This window comes from Electrophorus electricus, chromosome 16, assembly GCF_041902795.1.
Source record: "Electrophorus electricus isolate QZ-2024a chromosome 16, ASM4190279v1, whole genome shotgun sequence".
Classification (NCBI taxonomy): Eukaryota; Metazoa; Chordata; class Actinopteri; order Gymnotiformes; family Gymnotidae; genus Electrophorus; species Electrophorus electricus.
This window is the reverse complement of record NC_137512.1, coordinates 2293808-2315674: the sequence shown is the minus strand read 5'-3', so window position 1 is coordinate 2315674 and position 21867 is coordinate 2293808. Positions and strand designations below refer to the sequence as shown.

Sequence of the window (21867 nt, the reverse complement as noted above, 5' to 3'; positions counted from 1 at the left end):
ATAGACAGGGAAGCACATTTGGTTTTTATTTTGTATATTAAAGTACAGTAATAAGTGATATGAAACAATAATGTGGTTGATGACTTCAAAACAGTAATAGAGCATTAGGTCCTTTCACATTTATCCCAAGTGACTTACAATTATGACTGAGTACAATTTGAGCAATTGAAGGTTAAGGCCATTGCTCAGGGGCCAAACAGTGGTGGGGCTTGAATCCACAACCTTCCAAAGACAAGCCAAGTACCTTAACCATTTAGCTAGCACTGCCACATACAGCACACAGCCCTGCAGTACACAGTTTAATACTTGATTTGTATTACAATGATACAAAAGAATAACTGGTCTTTCCTGTTCACATGAGTCTATAATATCTATAATACCTTGACTGGGTTTGTAATGTCTGGCTTCTTCTGTATGTGTTACGGCCATTAATGTTCCATTTACTGCTCTGTTCTAAACTCTCTTACTTGACTAACTGCCAAATCCTGATACTACAGCAACACATCTCATGATATTTTTAGAAAATAATTTAAGATCACGTGTTTCTTTTTCTTCTTTCTCTTTTCTTATATGGCCATCTATCCTTACTCATAGGTGGATTAAAGCATCACTCATGATGACATCACATGACATGACATGACCCAAATCATCTGGCCAATGGGCTCACAGACTCATGACATGACCCAGATCACCTGGCCAATGGACACACAGAGTTACCACCAAAAAGGAAGAGCTCCACCTTTAATGGCAGTCTGGAGGGCTCCGTCAGGGGCCTTGAGTGTCCTTCCTTAGACCCTCAGCCCTTCACCTCTGCTTGTCCACTTGTCAGTATTATTGCCGCATTTTATTTAGCTTTGTTTAATCATGTCAGCTTTGTTTAATCATGTCAGCTTTGTTACATCTGTCATTTGGTTAGCCTTGTTACCTTTGCTAGCATTGCAATGTTGTGACTTTGCTAGTATTGTTACCATCTAAGCATACACTCTGCTTTCTAGTTTTGACTGTATCTCACCTTGCACTGTACTTCTGTGGTCTGTTGCCCAACGAGGTGTCAGCTCCCCCTGTATCTCCTAGGAGGGAGGTCTGGGTAGAATGTGCACATACCTACATTTCATCACCAGGTATTCTTATTGTCAAGACGGTCTAGTATATAGGTGGACACCACCGCCTGGATGCTTTGGACAGTGTAGTGAAGGGTAGCCGGTAGAATTCTTTCTGTTGTTCCAGTCTAGTTGGGATAGATGTTTAATATCTCAGTATAGGCTAGTCTAGATTGTTTGTTTTTTTCTTTGGTTGATATGCTTTCTCCTAGGTCCACAACACCTACCACCCACCCACCAAATAGAATAATGAACAGACAATTCAAAAGATCTATGAAATTTAAAAAAAATAAATTAATAAAATAATAATAATAATAATAATAATAATATTTTTTTGTGACATGAGCAGTTCCTCCACATTTGAAAACAAGATAAGATTTATTAAAACAGTGTGGCCTCAGGGTGAGATTATCATAAATATCTACAAAATGTACAAGCAGAAAAGGAATTAACAGAGCACAATTAGATTTCTGGATCCTGAGATTCCTTCAGACTATACTACATGAGAGGTTCAATGTGAAACCACTCATAACAAATCTTGACTCTCTACAGTACATCTATATTTCTTAGGATCAGTCATTCGCCCCTTATATCTGTTCATTCATTTTTCAGTAAAGTGTGCAGAAGGATCAGAAGCACAAATAAGAGCACATCGTTATCTTAGGCAGTCTCACTGAAAGCTCGGGCATGTGTAAGCAGTCACGTCACCACTTCACCATCATCTCACCACCATAAAATAAAGCTTCATATTTAAGGATCCAGCACCGACTCTCAGTCTGTTTGTGCTGAACGCTGTGATTGCAAAAGCCTGTGTTGATAAAGGAAAGGAATGCATATGCATGTTGATGATGTCTGCATATTAAATAACCAAATTATCAAATTATAGACGTGGATGGGGACATTACATGAGACTTAAACATTTCTAGTCAATATTTTCCCAAATAGAAATTTAAACATTTTACACACTGTGAAGCAGAACTGGTGCTGTGTAAAGGCAGTACTTGCTAAATTTGTAAATTATGCTCATCAGCAGGGCAAAGAGATTTAATCAAATAAGATTTGGTCAGTAACAGTGGGACATCTGATATCAGAGTACATGCAGTCTTGAGGCCGTTCCTTCGCCCTGTGATTTCTTCCGGTTTTCCTCTCATTAAAATGCAGGGCAGCATAACTCAGCTCCACACTATCATGGTCCTATTGCAATGAACACGAACAGACTTAGGTTGTGCCTTCATCGGGACATTTCACCAATCCATGCCTTTGCTATTACCTGTCACAGGGTCTGGAGGGCATATCTACAAGTCATTTTAAAGGTCTGTTCATATACAAGCAGGCTTATCCATCCATGTGCACTCCAGCCATATGATCTGGGTGAAAGAGCTAGATGAAATAGCTGGGTGTTGTCCTTCATCAATATCTTTAATCAGTTCAGTAAGCAGAATGGTGCATCACAAAAATGGCACATATGTCTGTTGTATTATTTCTTGCATGCTCTGAGAATGCTACAGAGCATGATGGTTGTAAGGTTTTCGCTTCACCTAACACCCTTATATATATTCCCTCATTACAAAGGGGATTACAATTAAATTCAGCTGTACTATAAAGAATGTATGTTTACAATGAAACCTTCTCCTGCCATACACATATCGTAACTGTAATTATTAAAGCATGGCTCCTTTACTCACTGTAATTGTTGCTGGCAGTTTGAGCATGCATTGTGTTTGTCTGGGATTAGAAATTATTATATACAGTTATAATTAGATAATTGTGCAGGTCCATAAGGGCCACAACACCAGCCCTTTGTTCAGGCTGTGCAACATGCATTCAACTCAAAGGCATCTTCACTCAAGATTTGGTCCAAGTTAATTAGCCAACATGCTGCCTGGGTTTTACTACAGCGTTCAGTATCTGAGCAGGCGGTCAACACCCAGCAGGCAGACACTTCATCAGCAAGCCTAGCAGGCAGACACCTCCTCAGCAAGCCTAGCAGACAGACACTTCCTCAGCAAGCCCAGCAGGCAGACACTTCCTCAGCAAGCACAGCAAGGTCCTCACGCTGCATTATTTGTCGGTTAGTCATTCTGTGAAATTCAAAATGTTGAGAGGAGAGCAAGATGCCGTTGCAAGAGAAGGTATTATTTATTAAAGGAATAAACTCAAAAACAAACCCAGAAACACAAAAACCAAGAATGGAGAAAACAAAACACTACTTTTATTTACACAAATTATTTATTTATAGACCAGTGAGAATACCTTAAAGTTAATTATGTTGTATACTGGTAGTCAGAGTAAGGATCTAAGAACCAGGGTGATGTGTTCTCTTCTTTTGCTCCCTATGGGAACTCTGGCAGCAGCATTTTGAATCAAATTAAGATGTTTGCTCTTTTTTGGTAGTCATATTAGAAGGCCTTTATAATAATCAACCCTGCTAGAGATAAAAGGATGGATCAGTTTCTCTCGATTTGGCTTTATCAGGAAATTTCTGATATTGATGTTCTTAAGGTGTTAAAATACTGATTTAGTAACTGATTTTTCTGTGACTTCTAAAACTGAGATTAGAGTATATAAGATTGTGAGCTAGCTCTGTAGAGTTTAGCGGTTTTGAGCCTAACCTTTATTTAGCTGCAGAATGTTTTAGTGCATCCAGTTAGTGATGTGTGCAAGATACTTACAAAGACAGTCAAGGGAAGCATAGCTGTTTGGGGAGATGGCTAAGTAAATCTGAGTGTTGTCTGCATAGCTGTGGCAAGATAGCCCAAAAACTTGTAAGATTTAGCCAAGATGAAGTATGTATAATTAAAAAAGAGTGGCCCAAGACTCAAACCCTGGGTGACACCATAAGTCATGACATTATTTCAGAAACATTATTTCTAAATCAACAAAGTAATTTCTCTGTTTCAGCATAAACTGTTTCTAAGAGTCCAACCCACTACTCAGGTCTATCAATAAGAATGTTATGGTCTAGGGTATCAAAACCTGCGCTGAGAATGAGCAGTACATTTTTCAGGTGGTTTGCTATTGAATGGCATCATATCAAGCCACATCAGGCTGAAACTGATCTCAGCCACTCTGGCTTCTAAGATCCTGCAGAAACATCTTCACACACACACACACACACACACACACACACAGGAAACCAGATTAGTTTTTAACACTGAAAAAAAGAACAAACCTGACCCTCGATTTAGCGATGTAATCTAAGTAACAATCAGATGCGAGTACACGCTGGTTTCCAACTGACCTCACCCTCTTTTCTTTATTTTGGTTTTGCTATATGAGAAGTGCATTACTGCGTAATTCAGCTCCTCTTCTCATAAGACTTATGGCTTATGAGAACTTTGAAGGTCATATGTGATCAAATTATATATTTTTTTGTCATTAATATGTTTGCATTTGTACATTGTTCAGTTATTTCTCAAACGTTTCAAAACACCCAAAACAACTCTGGGTGATAGAAAGTCTGGAAAGACACCAGTTCCATTTTTAGAATCTTCTAAAATGAAAACTGCATTTGTCATTTTTAAGATTCTCCCTTAGAAAGGTTTCCAAATGACAGTGAGACTGCAATGCTGAATTTTTTTGTTGACAGTAATAAAAATTACTGAAAATAAAAATTTTCCTTAACTATGCTTAATTAATTACCAAATTAATACCAATAACTGACTTAGATGTCAGAAAATTAATCTGTAGCAGCAGAGTACAACACTTCAGAGTACACGCTGCGTTCAGTCTGTCCTCTCTTCTCCCGCCTTCGTCTGGTTTTCCCATCAATGAAATGTAAGGCAGAATAATTCAACTCCACAGCATCATGGTCCTGTGGAGATAAAATTAAAAGATAATACAGTACTTCTGCTGCATTACAACTGTGATTTTGATTTCTACTCTTAGGTGATGTTATGTCATGCACAGCTGTATATGCAGCTGTTGCAGAGAGTTCAGTTTACCTGACTGGTGGTCTTCATTTTCATAACACCATGTCTCACTGTAGTGGGACAAACAGCAATTTTACAACTTTATCAGTTTTATGATGCAAGTCTTATCTTTCCAGTCTGTTTAAGTAACTACACTGGTTAACTTAAGAGATACATTTCATGAGTAGATATTTCTGCTTTTAGGTGTTGTTTAAGGTTTAGCTACACAACATTAATAAACACTCACCACTACAGTGTTTATAGTTTATCCTTTTACAGATTAAAACTGCTTGAGCAGAAATGACAAGCACACACAATCCCAGAGCTGTTCCCAGGAAGATCACTACAGGATCCAGAGGACTGGCTTTGGTATAAAAATGAACAAAACTGTAAGCAGATGCACACGTATAAGATCACAAATGTTCATGCAGGAAGCTTTTTGTGCTGCTGACCTCACCATCACAATCATCAAGTGTCAACAACAATTAGTATAATAAAATCAGTAGTCTAGATTTTAATGTGTCAGCTACCAAACAATATACAAAATACTGTAATGTTTAGCACTATTTAGGTAATAATACTAGATAATCATCTCATTAATAGATTCATTAAAACATTAATATAACTTACACATATATACTGTCGTTCCATTTCCAAGAAGGATCTTGCCACAGGTGGTCACAGCGCAGTAGTAAGTGCCAGTATCAGAGAGGCTGAGGACACTCTTGGAGAGGTCATACACACAGCTGTGTGGAGAAGAGCTGATCTCACACTGATGGCTGCTGTTGTGATGAGTGTAAATGATTTCAGGATGGGAGTCTCCTGCAGCAGCTCTGAACCAGAGCACTTGTAGTTCTGCTGTTCTCCTCTCAGAGAGGACGGTGCACTGCAGAGACACTGACTCTCCTGGGGAAACCCTCCCCAACACTGGACTTTGGACCACCGATATGGTTAATTCTGGATTGCCTTTTTGAAATAACAGAGATTCTGTAAGGTCCCTTAGACACGCATAATATACTAGCAATAGCCATGTACAGTACAGTAAGAGCCATAAACCGATTTATAGTAAAGCATTCTAACAGAGCTCTCTGGAGGCATTAATTTATTTACTTGTTTTAAATGTTATTGAGCTTGTACTGCAGTCCAGACATAGATTTGACAAACAAGTCAACTACAGTCAACTACAGAAAAGTTGCTATCCAACTGTTCAAAAGAGAATCCAACTCAACTTTAAATCAGTGTAAATAATACATAGGATGTATGATTCTCTGGTAATCTTGCCATCTTTAAAGCACCTTATAAAGAAAGGACTTTAACCCTAATCCACGATGCCATAAAGGCTGCCAAAGAGCTCTGGTAGAGATTACTGCACTGCACAGACACTGCATTTTGTGCTAACAGCAATAAATAGTATTAATAAATGCACTGTATCATATCTTTAGTAATTATAGCACTCTGTCAACTAAATCCTGAAGAGGGATTTAAAAACAGCAAGAGTCATCTGACTTTAGATGAAAAAATTAGATGACTACCTGTCACAGCTAAAAAGGTTCCAGTGGAAAACTCAGTGGTTTTCATCAGAACTACACCACAGAAGTAAAGTCCTCCGTCGTCTTTAGCAGCATGTAGAATAGAGAAGGAAATGTTGGTCTTAGTCCTCTCTAGCTTCAAGTGTGACTAATTGTACTCAGATGAAATGATGGCTTCCATGAGTGGACTCTGTACGGCAATGTTGAGAATCTGCACCCCAGTCTGTTTGTACCAGACCATGGATTCTGCACTGTGCTTCTTTGCAAATGTGCAATGAAATGTAACAGTTTCACCCAGTTTAGCTGAGATAAATGATGGCTTCTGGTAAAGATCCACAGCTTGAGCAAAGTCTAGAAAAAGAGTTGACGTTAGAATGAACTAAACATCAAAAAAGCTTTTGTGAATTTTGTTAAACATGAAAATCTAGAATCAACCTACAATGAAAAGGTGAACGTCTAGTACATTAAAAGGGCAGTAAAAATTACTTTAGAAGGGCAGTAAAACTTACTTATAAGGTTCCATAAAATAAAAATCCAGACTTGAGCCATTTAGATTTTTTACTTGGTCCTTTACCTTTGCTTTAAGTAAATCTCCAAATATTTGAAGCCTGCTGCCCTCAGAAAACACGTCCCATTGGCTGTCACAGGTCACATGCCATTGTGACATTTCCATGCTCTTTGGGCACCAGAGACCAGTGTTGAAAAGAGCTTAGATAGAGATATGCAGAATACGAGTTCTCTCACTTGAGGTTTTTTGTAAAAATGTACTCATCAGAATCCATTTGAGGAAGAATTTTAAAAAGTTTATTTAAATTAAAAATGTTGAATTGTGTTTTTAAATTATAATGTGGGCTAGAGTCCAATGTTCCATTGAATATTGATCTGAATATATTGTTCTAGGGCAGTTGCCCAATCCTGACAAATCGAAAATTAACACAATAACAATTTCACCCCCACCATTTCAACAGTTTAGGGTGTGTCATGCTCTAACTTACATATTTTGTTGATTACCAGATGACTGTCTTTGGGGTCTGTCTTTTGAGGCCAAACAGGCAGCTAACGATGGGAAAAGCATACTGTAATATTATCAGAATTAGAATGTAATACTGTATATAGAAAATTATATATTAATTACAATAAAAACATCTTGAATCTTGTGAGCTTTCACTTGTGTCTCATTTTATAGGGTCAGTGTTCCACAGACCCAGAGGAGGGGGTCTGAAACCATTTCAGGTAAAAGCTTTAGCTGAACGCATTACATCAGCATTACTTCAATTAGCTCAGATAAACGTAAAAGTAGCTCATCAGAAAAATAACTTGAAAGGTAGGATAGAACGATCATCTCTCATGTGCTGAAGTACTGATGCAGCCCACGTTAATGCAGTGTAATGTTTTAGCCCAGATGGCACCAACCTGCATAAGAGCTGAATTTTTTTTAAATGCTGTTCTACTCTTTTTTTTGTGACGTGTTTGATCTAAAATAAAATATCACTACAAAATAAAAGGAATAACTCCGAACAGTAATCCACATGCTGTTCCCAACAGAACATGATGAAATTAAGAATACAAACACACACACGCGCGTGCGCACACACACACACACACACACATTTATTAACATGAATAATTAAAAATGTACTTTCTTTTCCTTAAAAATATACTTCAGTATCAGTAAAAATATTAGGAATTGAAAATACTTAGGAAAGTACAAATTAAATGTTTAGCTTTCTAAGTCACTGTCACTGTGACGTGGGTGGCATAGAGGAATTGTGAGTCGAAGTTGCACGAAGAGGTTCTTTATTTTCCATTTTCAATAAAATAGCGATGACAAGTCTAGGTGTTGTCCAGGATCGGAGCAGTGTTACACCAGTAGACGAGCGTGGTCTTGACCACTAATGTGCAGCGCTGTCCCTCCGAACCTGTGGGTTTATAAATACTGCGCAGGGTTAATAAGATGCAGGTGTCTCCTGTCAGAACACAGCTGATTATGAGCGGGGGAGGCAAGTGATACGGTCCTGGTCTGACAGAGGCGTGTCCCCCCCGGTAGGGGACTGGACTACCGTGACAGTCACTTGCTAATTGTTCTATCTTGCTCGCTTTCTTGCTTATCTAGTAGCTAAGGCAGCTAACTGTAACTAAGGAAAATTGCTATAATAAAATCTTAACTACAGCTAACAGAATTATCTACTAAACCAGTAATATTTGATTAATTATCACTTAAATTCTTAAGTGCTGTATGGGCAAAAAGTAATTTCCTAAATTAAGTCATCCTTATTTATTTATAATAAATGCTTATTTCTTATATAAGTAATCCTTATTTATTTATAATAAATGTTTATTTCTTATATAAGTAATCCTTATTTAGTCAGCTTTTTACCAAGTGTTTCCAGAAATTGAGTGTACATAATGAGTGAGAAAACACATGGGAAATGTAAGTTAATGAAATCGGCGATGCTTCTTAACAGTGGAACTCGTCACTATTTGAGAGTACAAGCTGTTTTGAAGTTGTTCCTTCTCTCCATGTTTTCTTTTCTTATTGGTTTGCCTCTCACCAAACAGTAAGGCAACAAAGTTCAGCTCCAGGACATCCCTGTTCTGTGGACGATAGCAGGACGGCTGAACTGTAGGACCGTTATTGCACCTCAGTGTGACTCTGCAGCCACAATCCTGATGCTAAAACATCTACCAATGATGTAAAATATATTTTGAGATAAATAATGGTACTTCATAGGCTGAATTTGTTACCATGGTATCTTCTGGAAGTCTTACTGAAACTGAGAATATCTTTATTTATGTCACGGTACGGCCCCTCTCCCCTCAAGCGTGTGCATGCCTGTGCGTGTCTGTGCGTGTCCGTATTGCCACGCCCTCTTTAACAATGGCTAGAAGAGCATTAACATCAACAATGACCAACAGCTCTGCACACAATGACGAGGGTTTAAGTACACAAAAACACACAAGGTGCAGGTGTGTGCAGGCATGGTTACAATCAAAAACCCTCCCACTGCACGTGGCGGGCCAAACCACGTGATCCGTGAGAGGCGAGCATTCCGTGACACCCACATAATCATACATATGTAATTAACCCGGAACTGAATAGTAAAATACGAGTAGGAACATTACAATAATTAAAATGTCAAACATTTAGTTTACTTTTGGTATGATGTAAACAAACGAATAATAGATTTATTTTAAGTTTATAAAATAACTAAAGGCATAGATTTCATAAATATAATGAAATGATAAAACACTACCTGAAAATATATAATGGATTCAAATCCATACTCAGATCTATTGGTTTTTCATTGCTAAAAACAAAAGTGTTCACAAAATGTGTTCACATGTGATTCACATTTCTGGGCTCCTCTGCACTTCTACACATGATTTAATGTTGTTATGCCAACACAACAAAGACAAAATAATTATAAACATGAACAACGAAGCACATTTGGTTTGTATTTTGTTTATTAAGGTACAGTAATAGGTGATAAGAAACAATGATATGGTTGATGACTTTAAAAATAGTAGTATAGCATTGGGACAGTTATGTCCATACACATACATCACAAGGCCCAGTAGTACACTTAGTTTAATACTTAATATTTACTACAATGATACAACAGAATAACTGGTCTTGCCTGTTCACATATGTCTATAATATCATGGTTGTAAACTTCCATGATACTTGTCTTGCTACCAAATCCTGATACTGCAGCAGCATATGTGATGATATTTGTGGAAAATCATTCAAGATCACATTCACATGTCTGTGATAAATGTTGCTTGCTAACATTTTCTAATATATTTAAACACTTACTCAGACTCAGTGTCATTCCATTTCCAAGAAGGATCTTGCCACAGGTGGCCACAGTGCAGTAGTAAGTGCCAGTATCAAAGAGGCTGAGGACACTCTTGGAGAGGGCATACACACAGTTGTGTGGAGAAGAGCTGATCTCACTCTGACGGCTGCTGTTGCGATGAGTGTAAATGATTTCAAGATCGGAGTCTCCTGCAGCAGCTACGAACCAGAGCACTCGGAGTTCTGCTGTTCTCCTCTCAGAGAGGACGGTGCACTGCAGAGACACTGACCCTCCCCAGCACTGGACTTTGGACCTCCGATATATTTAATTCTGCATGATCTAGCTGTGTCATGATCTGCATGATCCAAGTCTGTTCCTGTGACTCAGATGTTGGACCAGCCTCCAAACCCACCACTGGATGCCACAGCCGTGCCTCCAGACCCCCCGGACCCGCTGATCACCACATCCGCACCCCCAGACCCACCACTGCTTATTGCCACAGCCGTGCCCCCAGACCCCCCTGACCCGCCGCCACTCACTGCCACAGCCGTGCCCCCAGACCTGCTAGTTCCTGTTCCTGGAGTGGAAGAAGCCACTTCACAAGTCCCTATACCTCGTGCCAGGCCTGTTCCCATGGTTGCTCCTGGAAGTTCTGCAGAGACACGGACTCTCCTGAGACAACCCTCCCCAGCACTGGACTTTGGACCACTGATATATTTAATTCTGCATGATCTAGTCAAAATATATTAAATGTTTATAATTCAATATTTATTGCCCTAATGAACATGGAAACATAAAATAAGCTGTTTCTTTTCTGCAAATCATATTTGCAAAAAGGGGTCTTGTGACGTAAACAGCACAGAGGAAGCGAGAGGCGAGGTAGAACATATTTGTTCTTTATTTTCTATAAGTTCTCTATAATTACACAAAACAATTCCAATTTGAGTATCCTTGTGGGTAGCGTTTGCACCGACGAGCACTGAAGGTCTCATCTGCTAATGCACAATATTGTCTTTCCGAACCTGCAGGAATATATAGTGACATGTGATTATGATCAGGCATCCCTGGTCAAAAGACAGGTGATTGTGAATGGCGTTTGTTAATGGTACAGTCCTTGTTGGAAGTGGGTGTGTCCCTCCTGGTAGAGGACCTGCCTACTGTGACCGAACCCCCCCTTCACAAAGTGCCCACCAGGCTCCTGGAACGCGACCAGCCCCGCCCGTTTGGGTCAGGTAATGAAGTCAGGGTCCAAAATCTGGGAGGCCAGAACCCAACTGATGAGGGGGTGTTCCAGGGATAGAGAGGGATAAAACACATTCCCAGTTCCCATGTGACGCAGCGAGTTCTGCACATACTCCGCCCACGGGAGGAATGTGCTCCATGTCTCTGAATGGTGTTGACAGTAGAGGTGTAGGAACTTACCTAGTTCCTGGTTCACCCACTCTACCTGCCCATTAGCCTGAGGGTGGAAGCCTGATATTAAACTGACCGTGATGTTCAGCTTACCTAACAGTTCTTTCCAACCCATGAGGTGAACTGTGGGCCTTGGTCTGACACGATGTCCTTAAGCAGGCCAAACTGTCTGAACACCTGGTAGAACAATATGTCTGCTGTTTCAAGTGCGGTAGGTATGGCTGCTAAAGGAACAAAACGTTTTGGAGAAACGGTCCACTACACTTAGAATGACTGTATTGCCCTCTGACCCAGGCAGGTCCGTGATGAAGTCTACCGCCAGGTGGGACCATGGTCAGAGGGGCGTTGGCAGTGCTAGTAGCTTACCCGCTGGGGGAACGCGTAGTGTCTTATTGCAGGTGCAGTCCGTGCAGGAGGCCACATATCTCACAATTTCCTTATTCATCACCAGCCACCAATATCACCCCCCGATACGTTGAGCAGTGCGAGTGGCACCAGGGAGTCCTGTCCCCAAAGAAGTGTGCGCCCATGTAATGAGAGATCCCCCAAGTCTCGGTGGCACATAGAGGCGATTAGGTGGGCATTGTGGATGTGGGTTGGCTGTCTTTATACATTGGTCCAGCGCCCTCTCCAGAGAAGCCAAGAAACAAGAGGGAGAGAGAACAGGATCTGAGCTTGCCGTGCCGCCGCATGGTGTTGTCAGGAGAGCACGTCCGCTCCAGTGTTCATCTCCCCTGTCCTATAGGTAACCCGGCACTGGAAGCTAGAAAAAAAGATTGACCACCTGGCCTCTCTAGCATTCAATCTCTTGGTGGTTTGGAGGTATTGCAAGTTTTTGTGGTCCGATTATACGGTAAAGGGGTGTCGTACTCCCTCAAGCCAGTGCCTCAAGCCAGTCCCTCAAGCCAGTTTATTCAGGTGAGCTTCATGGACAACAGCTCCCTGTCTCATTAATGTAGGCCTGGAATATCGCCGCAGCCATGGCCAGCCCGTATGGCAAGACTAGATATTCATAATGGCCAGTAGATGTGCTGAACATTGTCTTCCACTTGTCACCCTCCTTAACCCGGATTAGGTTATAGGTGATAGGCAGATCTAGTTTAGTGAAAAACCTGGCTCCTCTCAGCTGTTCCAATGCTGCTGGAACCAGGGGGAGGGTATATGGGTACTGCACCAACAGTTTGTTGAGGCCCCAATAGTCCATGCAGGTTCTTAGGCCCCCGTCCTTCTTCTTTACAAAGAAGACTCTGGCTGAGGCTGGAGAGGTAGAGGGATGATGTACCCTTGTTCCAGAGCCTCCGTGATGTACTGGTCCACCGCCTGTTCCTCCTCCTGGAAGAGGGGATAGAGTCTGCACCTGGGGGGTTTTGCCCCCTCCTTGAGGGTTATAGCACAGTCCCAGTCCCAATGGGATGGAAGCTGTGCTGCCTTCAAGGGTCTAAATACCTGCGCCAAGTCCTTGCACTCTTGGGGAATGGAGATTGGTCTATCGGCTCCTGGGCTCTATATCGAAGTTGCTCGTAGCAACATCGCCTTGTTCGCGAAGCACTTCAGGCTGCATAAGGGCGGCCACCGCAGGACTTGATTCTCCTTCTAAATCACCTGCAGGTTGTGAGTCATCAGCCATGGCAGCCCTAATGTGATAGAGTGGGAGAGGGATGGAAGGAGTGAAAAGGTGATGCACTCTGAGTGTCCATCTTGGGTGATGAGGAGTACACAGGGAGTGACATGTGTGATGTAGCCAGAACCTACCGGGCCCACGTCCAGGGCTTGTACGCTTAGCAAAGAGGGTAAAGTGATTGCCTTAATCACCAACCTCTTAACGAAGCCCCAGTCCATGACATTACTCGCAGCCCCCGAGTCAGCTAGGGCAGATTCGGAAAGCAACCTAAACTTATATGACACCTCTCCCGGCAGTTTAAACATGGAGCGAGATGGGGAACAGCTCACCGTGTTGTTGCCTCTCCACTGATCTCCCCTCTTGGGCTGTACCCCTGCTGCATCCAGCTGCATGGGCCCCTCCGGGTTGTCGTTCAGCCTGGTGGGTCCGGTTACCTCGCATAGTGGGGAATTCCATTGTATACACTGACGTTTTTCTTGGAGGAGGCGGTCGTACCTAATGGCGAGGTGAACCACCTCGTTCAATGTGCTAGCCTCCTGCTTGCAGGCTAGTTCAGGCTGTAGTTCTGCCCTTAACCCATGTACAAAAGCGGCAGTCTACATGGGTTTGTTCCACCACGTCCCCGCTGCCAGAGTCTGGAACTCCATAGCGTACTCTGCTGCTCTGCTGATCTTAATCCCTGTTTTAAACGTAGCAGCATTTGTCCACAGAGCCTCCCTTGGCATGAATGGTTAAACACCGCTCGCATCTTTCCCATGAAACCCACGTAATCATTCAGTAATGCCAAATTGTTAGTAACCAGATCCGCTTCCCAGACGTGAGCATTACCCGTGAGCCTGGAGATGATGTACGATGCTTTGGCACAATCGGATAACTACAGCTGATAACCGAAAAACAGTTTGCAATGCACTATGAACCCATCGCAGGTTTCTGGATCACCTCCATATGCCTCTGAGGAGGCAATTAAGCCTCTTACCCCTTCAGGTATAGAAGGGCTGGCAGGGGAGGTAGTTCATCCCTCAGGGCTCAAGGCCAGGCGGTTAACAAACTGGCTGAGGGTCTGCACCATCGATCGAACTTCCCCGATTTCCTGCTTTTGAAGTGGCACCATCTGAACAACCAGCAGGGGAGTCCAGTTAGGACTGCTCACTTCACTTCCTGAAGGCTGCACATTTTGTGATGTAGGTGGCGAGAGGCGAGGTAGAACTTACTTGTTCTTTATTTTCCATAAGTTCTCTATAATCACACAAAACAATTCCAGGTTGAGTATCCTTGTGGGTAGCATTTGCACCAATGGGCACTGAAGGTCTCGTCCGCTAATGCGCAGTGCTGTCTTTCTGAACCTACAGGAATATATAGTGTATAGAGTATATTATTACAAATGTTTAGAAATTCTCCCATAAGACAAACATCTAACAGTATTTTGAATCAAATTTATTTGCTTTATTACCTGATACAGTCAAAAATGTTCCAGTGTTAAATGTAATTTTGTTGGACAGAAGCATTCCATAGTAGTATGTTCCTTCATCATCTGTAGTAGCCTTTGGAATATGCAGAAAAATACTGCTCTTTGTCCTTGTCACAATTAGTCCCTCCCATCTTCCGGGTTCCATGTTTTCCCTGTTTTGTGTATTTTAGTTCCATGCCATAGTTTCATTTTATCCACGCCTTCTTTGATTGCTTACACCTGTCCCTCGTTTCCAACTTAAGTTCATATATTTAAACCCTGTCATATGCCCTGTGTTTTGGCTGTTCATGGTTAGGTGTATTATATATAAATGCTTGTATGTAAGTTTGTACTCCATGCCTTTGTGTTTCTTAGCCTTTGTTATAGCCTGTTTTCCCTTGTTAGCTTTCTTGTGTTTTTGTTGATCATGTATCCCCGTGCTCTCTGTGTTGTTAAAATGACCCTGGACTGCTACAATGACTCTGGTTGTGGATTTGCCCATAATAAATCTCCACACATGCATCCACCTCCTCACCACCCACGTTTACAGTCCTTTCCACTTTAAAGCCAAATTTGTTGAATACAGGGAAAACAATAGTGTCTATCCATGCTTCCTGCATTCCAATATCCTGAGGCATTTATCCTGGTGTTTGCTTGTACCAAACCATATCTAACCCCACTGTTTTTTTTTTGTTTTTTTAGGGTTTTTTTCTGTAAATGTGCACTACAATGTGACAGATTCCCCAGGCTTAGCTGAGACATAGGGAGGCTGATAAAGTGTCAGAACTTCTGGCTGACCTAAAAATGAGGTTTGACCTGTCCTAGCTTAGCATACATGACAAATCTCAAATTAGATCTGTGTAGATCTAATAGTAACTCTAAAAGCTTCCAGCAACAACATATTGTTCCAGCAACAACATATCATAAGTCTGTGTGCCAATGGGCACACAGACTTATGAGATGACCCAGATCGCCTGGCCAATGGGCAACACAGAGTTATCAACAAAAGGAAGCGCTCCATCTTTAGCGGCAGTCTGGAGGGCTCCGTTAGGGGCCGTGAGTGTCCTTCCTTAGACCCTCAGCCCTTCACCTCTGCTCACTTGAACACTTGAACACTATTATTGGCACATTTTGTTTAGCTTTGTTTATTCATGTCAGCTTTGTTATATCTGTCATTTGAGTAGCCTTGTTATGTTTGCTAGCATTGCAGTGTTGTGACTTTGCTAGTATTGTTACCATCCAAGCATACACTCTGGTTTCTAGTCTCTCACCTTGCACTGTACTCCTGTGGTCTGTTGCCCGGCGAGGTGTCAGCTCCCCCTGTGTCTCCTAGGAGGGAGGTCTGGGTAGAATGTGCACATACCTACATTTTCATCAGCAGGTATTCTTATCGCCAAGATGGTCTATTATATAGGTGGACACCACAGCCTGGATGTTTTGTACAGTGTAGCGAAGGGTAGCGGGTAGATTTCTTTGTGTTTATCCAATCTAGTAAAGATAGCTGCTTAGTATCACAGTTTAGGCTAGGCTGGATTGTTTGATTTTCTTTGGTTCATAACCTTCCTCTTAGGTCTGTAACACACACCCAATAGAACAACCATCAGACAATGCAAAATAATGATCTATGAAATAAATAATAATAATAATCATGTTGTGACATGAGCAGTTCTGAAAAATCTAAAATGTATTAGTACATTGTTGCCTCCAGGTGAGATTATCATAAACATTTACAAAATCTATAAGCAGAAAAGGAATTAACAGAGCACAATTAGATTTCTGGATCTTGAGAATGCTTTAGAGCATATTACATGAGAGGTTCAATGTGAAACCACTCATAACAAATCTTGACTGTCCACAGTACATCTATATTTCTTAGGACCAGTCATTCACCCCTTATATCTGTACATTCATTTTTCAGTAAAGTGTGCAGAAGGATCAGAAGCACAGATAAGAGCACATCCTTAGCTTAAGATCACTGAATGCTCAGGCATGTGTAAGCAGTCACGTTACGTAGACATAGATGGGGACATTACATGGGACTTAAACATTTCTAATCAACATTTTCCCAAATAGAAAATAAAAAAATTTACACACTGTGAAGCAGAACTGGTGCTGTGTAAAGGCAGTACTTGCTAAATTTGTAAATTATGCTCATCAGCAGGGCAAAGAGATTTAATCAAATAAGATTTGGTCAGTAACAGTAGGACATCTGATGTCAGAGTACATGCAGTCTTGAGTCTGTTCTTTCTCCCTGTGATTTCTTCCAGTTTTCCTCTTGTTAAAATGCAGGGCAGCATAACTCAGCTCCACACTATCATGGTCCTATTGCAATGAACACAAACAGACTTAGGTTCTGCCTTCACTGGGACGTTTCACCAATCTGTGCCTTTACTATTACCTGTCACAGGGTCTGGAGGGCATATCTACAAGTCATTTTAAAGGTCTGTTCACATACAAGCAGGCTTATCCATCCATGTGTAGCCAAAAGAAAGAGCTGGATGAAATAGCTGGGTCCTTCATTAATATCTTTAATCAGCTCAATAAGACAAATGGTGCATCACAAAAATAGCACATCTGTGTGTTGTATTATTACTTGCAGCTCTGAGAATGCTACAGAGCATGAGGGTTGTGAGTTTTCCATTTCACCTACCACCGTTATACACTACCTGGCCAAAAAAAAGGTTACCACCTGAATTTAACTAACCAAACAGGTAGGAGCCTCCCATTGGATAATTACTGCATGGGTGATTATGTTTCAGCTGGCAACAAGTTATTTAACCCTAACTAATGCAGTGAGTAGCTTCTCATTTGTTAAACAACCATGTCAAAAGACACATCCTGTGGTCGTGGAACAAATGTTAATCTGTTTCAAAAGGGTCAAATTATTGGTATGCATCAAGCAGAGAAAACATCTGAGGAGATTGCTGAAACTACTAAAATTGGGTTAAGAACTGTCCAATGCATTATTAAAAAGCGGAAGGACAGTGGGGAAACATCATCTTCGAGGAAGGAATGTGGTCAGAAAAAAATCTTGAATGATCGTGACTGGCGATCACTTAAACGCATGGTGAAATCAAATCCTAGAAAAACAACAGTAGAACTGAGGGATATGTTTAATAGTGAAAGTAACAGAATTTACACACACACAATGTTAAGGGAACTCAAGGGATTGGGACTAAGCAGCTGTGTAGCCTTCAGAAAACCACTTGTCAGTGAGGCTAACTGGCAAAAACAGCTTCAATTTGCTAGGGGGCATAAAGATTGGACATTGGAGCAATGGAAGAAGGTCATGTGGTCTGATGAGTCCAGATTTACCCTGCTCCAGAGTGATGGGCACATCAGGGTAAGAAGAGAGGCGGCTGAAGTGATGCACCCATCATGCCTAGTGCCTACCATACAAGCCTGTGGGGGCAGTGCTATGATCTGGGGTTGCTGCAGTTGGTCAGGTCTTGGTTCAGCAATGTTATGTGCCCAAAGAATGAGGTCAGCTGACTACCTGAATATACTGAATGACCAGGTTATTACATCAATGGATTTTTTCTTCCCTGATGGCATGGGCATATTCCAAGATGACAATACCAGGATTCACTGGGCTCAAATTGTGAAAGAGTGGTTCAGGGAGCATGAGACATCATTTTCACACATGGATTGGCCACCACAGAGTCCAGACCTGAACCCCACTGAGAATCTTTGGGATGAGAAGACTTTGCGCAGTGGTCCAAATCTCCCATCATCAATACAAGATCTTGGGGAAAAATCAATGCAACTCTGGACAGAAATGCAAGTTGTGGCATTGCAGAAGCTTGTGGAAATGACGCCACAGTGAATGCGTGCTGTAATCAAAGCTAAAGGCAGTCCAACGAAATATTAGTGTGTGACCTTTTTTTTGGCCAGGCAGTGTATATGTTTTATTACAAAGAGGACTACAATTAAGTTCAGCTGTATTTATTTCTACACTGAAACGTTTTCCTGCCATACAAATATTGTAACTGTAATTATTAATGCATGTTTCCTTTACTCACTGTAATTGTTGCTGTCAATTTGAGCATGCATTGTGTCTGGGATTAGATCTTGCACAGAGAGATCTGAGCTCCTCAGAGTTCCTTTCACTATTTTTAGGACTCATATTTCACAAAAATATCTCACATTTGACCGACCACTTTTATCTCCATGCTACCTCTGAAACTTGAGCAAAACAAGTTTCACATAGCATAACATTACTGCTTTTAAATGCTTTTAAAGTGATAAGAGCAGACCAGAGCATTTGCACACATTTCCACAAAAAAATATACAAAATATGAAATTACAATGTATAAGATATACCTGATTGATTTTTCTCACTGTAGCAGTGCTTTGTTTCTCTGGAGGGAAAAACAAAAAACCAAACAAACATCCATCTGGTTTCACTATGTGTAGTGAATATATCTTTTACCTTATTGAATAAAACATTGCACATTGTTTTTTATTGACATATTTAAACATATGGCTCTTAAAATACATATAATTCTAAAATGTCAAATATCTTTTTTTTTTTCAAATGGAGAAGGCACATTCAGTTATTTTTATGAACACTTACCACTGCTGGGTCGACAATTTCTCCATTTACAAATTAAAATGGCTTGAGCAAAGATCACAATTAAGCAAGCTCCCAAAGATGCTCCCAGCCAGATCACTGCAGGACCAACAGTCTTGGCTGTAGAAAAGGAATGATCACAAAACAGCAAGAAATGTTACTATTCTTGTAGTAGTGTCAAGGTAAAAAGCTGAGATAGCTCAAACACATTAACCATAAATAATCTGCAAACACACAAATAGGCCACACGTGATCTTTAATCTGTTTGTAAATATCAAACCATTTGAATAAAATAGTCTTTGGTGTCACTGAACAACTCAGTGCTGCTAATTAACAGAATGATGGATTTAACGACTTCAGTTTGCACAACACTGCATTAATGTTAGCCTTATATTTAATACTGTGACTGTATTTCATCACATGACCAATGAATATAGAATTTTAAGAATTTCATACAATACCAAAAGGTATTTAGATGCTTACTCAAATCTACTGTTGTCCCATTTCCAAGAAGGATCTTGCCACAGGTGGCCACAGCACAGTATTAAGTGCCAGTATCAGAGAGGCTGAGGACACTCTTGGAGAGGTTGTACACACAGCTGTGTGGAGAAGAGCTGATCTCACACTGATGGCTGCTGTTGTGATGAGTGTAAATGATTTCAGGATGGGAGTCTCCTGCAGCAGCTCTGAACCAGAGCACTCGGAGTTCTGCTGTTCTCCTCTCAGAGAGGACGGTGCACTGCAGAGACACTGACTCTCCTGGGGAAACCACACCCAGCACTGGACTTTGGACCACTGATACTTGATATTTATCATTTTTATTTAAATAACCTGTTAAGAATAAAATACATAGACAGTAAGACACAGCTATATACTCTATACTATATAAACATTTAGATTTTCCTACCTTTGTAAACATCATAAGTCATAAAAAGTAAACTGTCTGTCTTACATGCAACAAACCCTAACATATTTCAACATTCTTTAACATATTTCATATAAGAAAATATACACTTGGGTCATAACATAATAATGCACAAAATGTGCAAGTTATTTGAAAATTATTTTGGTGTTAAAATGAAATAGGCCTTTAAGAAAAAAAAGGTTATAGTGGCCAAAAGGTATAACTTCTTAGCTTTCACTGATAACAATGCTCCCTTTCCAAACACAATCTCAAACCTTCTAATACCACAGTAATACATGGCTTCATCTGAAGGTTCAATGCTAGAAATATTCAAATGACAGAACCCTCTTCCATTCACAACAAGGAACTTTGGAGGTTTAAATTCACTGTAGTAAGAGGAAGCCTCTACTGATTTCTGAGTCATGGCCATTATACGAGGCTCCTGTCCTGTTTTTTGCTGGGACCAAACGATGGGATCGGTGTTGTCCTCTTCCAGCAGAAAGCACTGGAGAGTCACATTCTCTCCAAATGCAGCAGTGGTCACAGAGTTCAGCTGATTGACACCTTTTGCCCAAAGAATGAAACCTTGGTTCATGCCAAAGGTTACTCTATAAACCATGTGCAAAGGTACTTATTTGTGCAGATGAAAAAGACATGTATCTTAGGAATGCATGTGCCTTCGGCTGAATAGGGCCTAAAACATTACTGAACGTGTAAATATTGTTGAGAGAAAAACTTTGAAAAATCTAGCATAATTACTGCAAAAGCAGATGGTACTCACCTATTTCACTAGAAAGAACCGCAGTGAGACACATCAGGACCATTCTCCAGATGCCCAGGTCCTGTTGCATGGTGTGTTTGCTTGATAAACTGCCGAAAGGTCAAACAGCTTCATAAGTTGACGTAAATTATTTACATCACATACTTCCTGTGTTTTTCCTCCAATTAGAAACTGTAACAAAAATGCTGTACAGTCCCCTTAAAAACATTTTTTGTGTCATATGTTGTTTCAGTTCTTCAAGTTAAGTTGTTTATTATTTGACACATTCGTGGGATAAGAGCTCTTTGATAGTTTTGTATAATAATATTTATTAGTATTTCGGACAAATTTATTATACAGTGGCAAACTATCATTATTCCACTGAAAACAGAGCCTTTCTCAATACTTCCAGTAAAAAAAAAAAAAAAAAAAAAAAAAAGAAAGAAAAAGATTCAGCTCATTTTTTCGACATCACAAAAATGGCTTTAACCTATCATGGTCCAATATGCTAATTAGAATGCAATGTAATGGGTAAAATACGCATAACATATTAATCACATGTCCCAGATCTTTAGGGATTACATAAAGTCCTATCCCCTAACTCTCCCCATTTATCTTCACTACCCATGAATGAAACTCACTTTGAAGCCCATCACATCACAAGCTTTCATCAATTAGACATTAGAAAGTATGAAACATTAACTGCCACCATAGTGACCTTCCTGGTGACCAACTGGTACTATATAGCATTACTGATACTATTAATCACTACTGATACTGCATGTTCAGTGTCACCAGTTCCACATTGT

The 21867-nt window shown here is 40.6% G+C and overlaps 1 protein-coding gene across 1 annotated transcript; it reads right to left on the bottom strand.

Annotated features, from left to right (window-relative positions):
• Positions 1-3629: 3629 nt before the first annotated feature.
• Positions 3630-21151, bottom strand: LOC145651619 (uncharacterized). Its single transcript, XM_081698435.1, has 6 exons — positions 21080-21151; positions 20535-20862; positions 5642-5982; positions 5045-5082; positions 4765-4914; positions 3630-4196 (listed from the first exon to the last, which is right to left on the bottom strand). The coding sequence occupies exons 1-5, from the start codon at positions 21147-21149 to the stop codon at positions 4780-4782; spliced, it is 912 nt and encodes a 303-aa protein (XP_081554561.1). The 5' UTR covers positions 21150-21151; the 3' UTR covers positions 3630-4196; positions 4765-4779.
• Between the last annotated feature and the right edge of the window lie 716 nt (positions 21152-21867).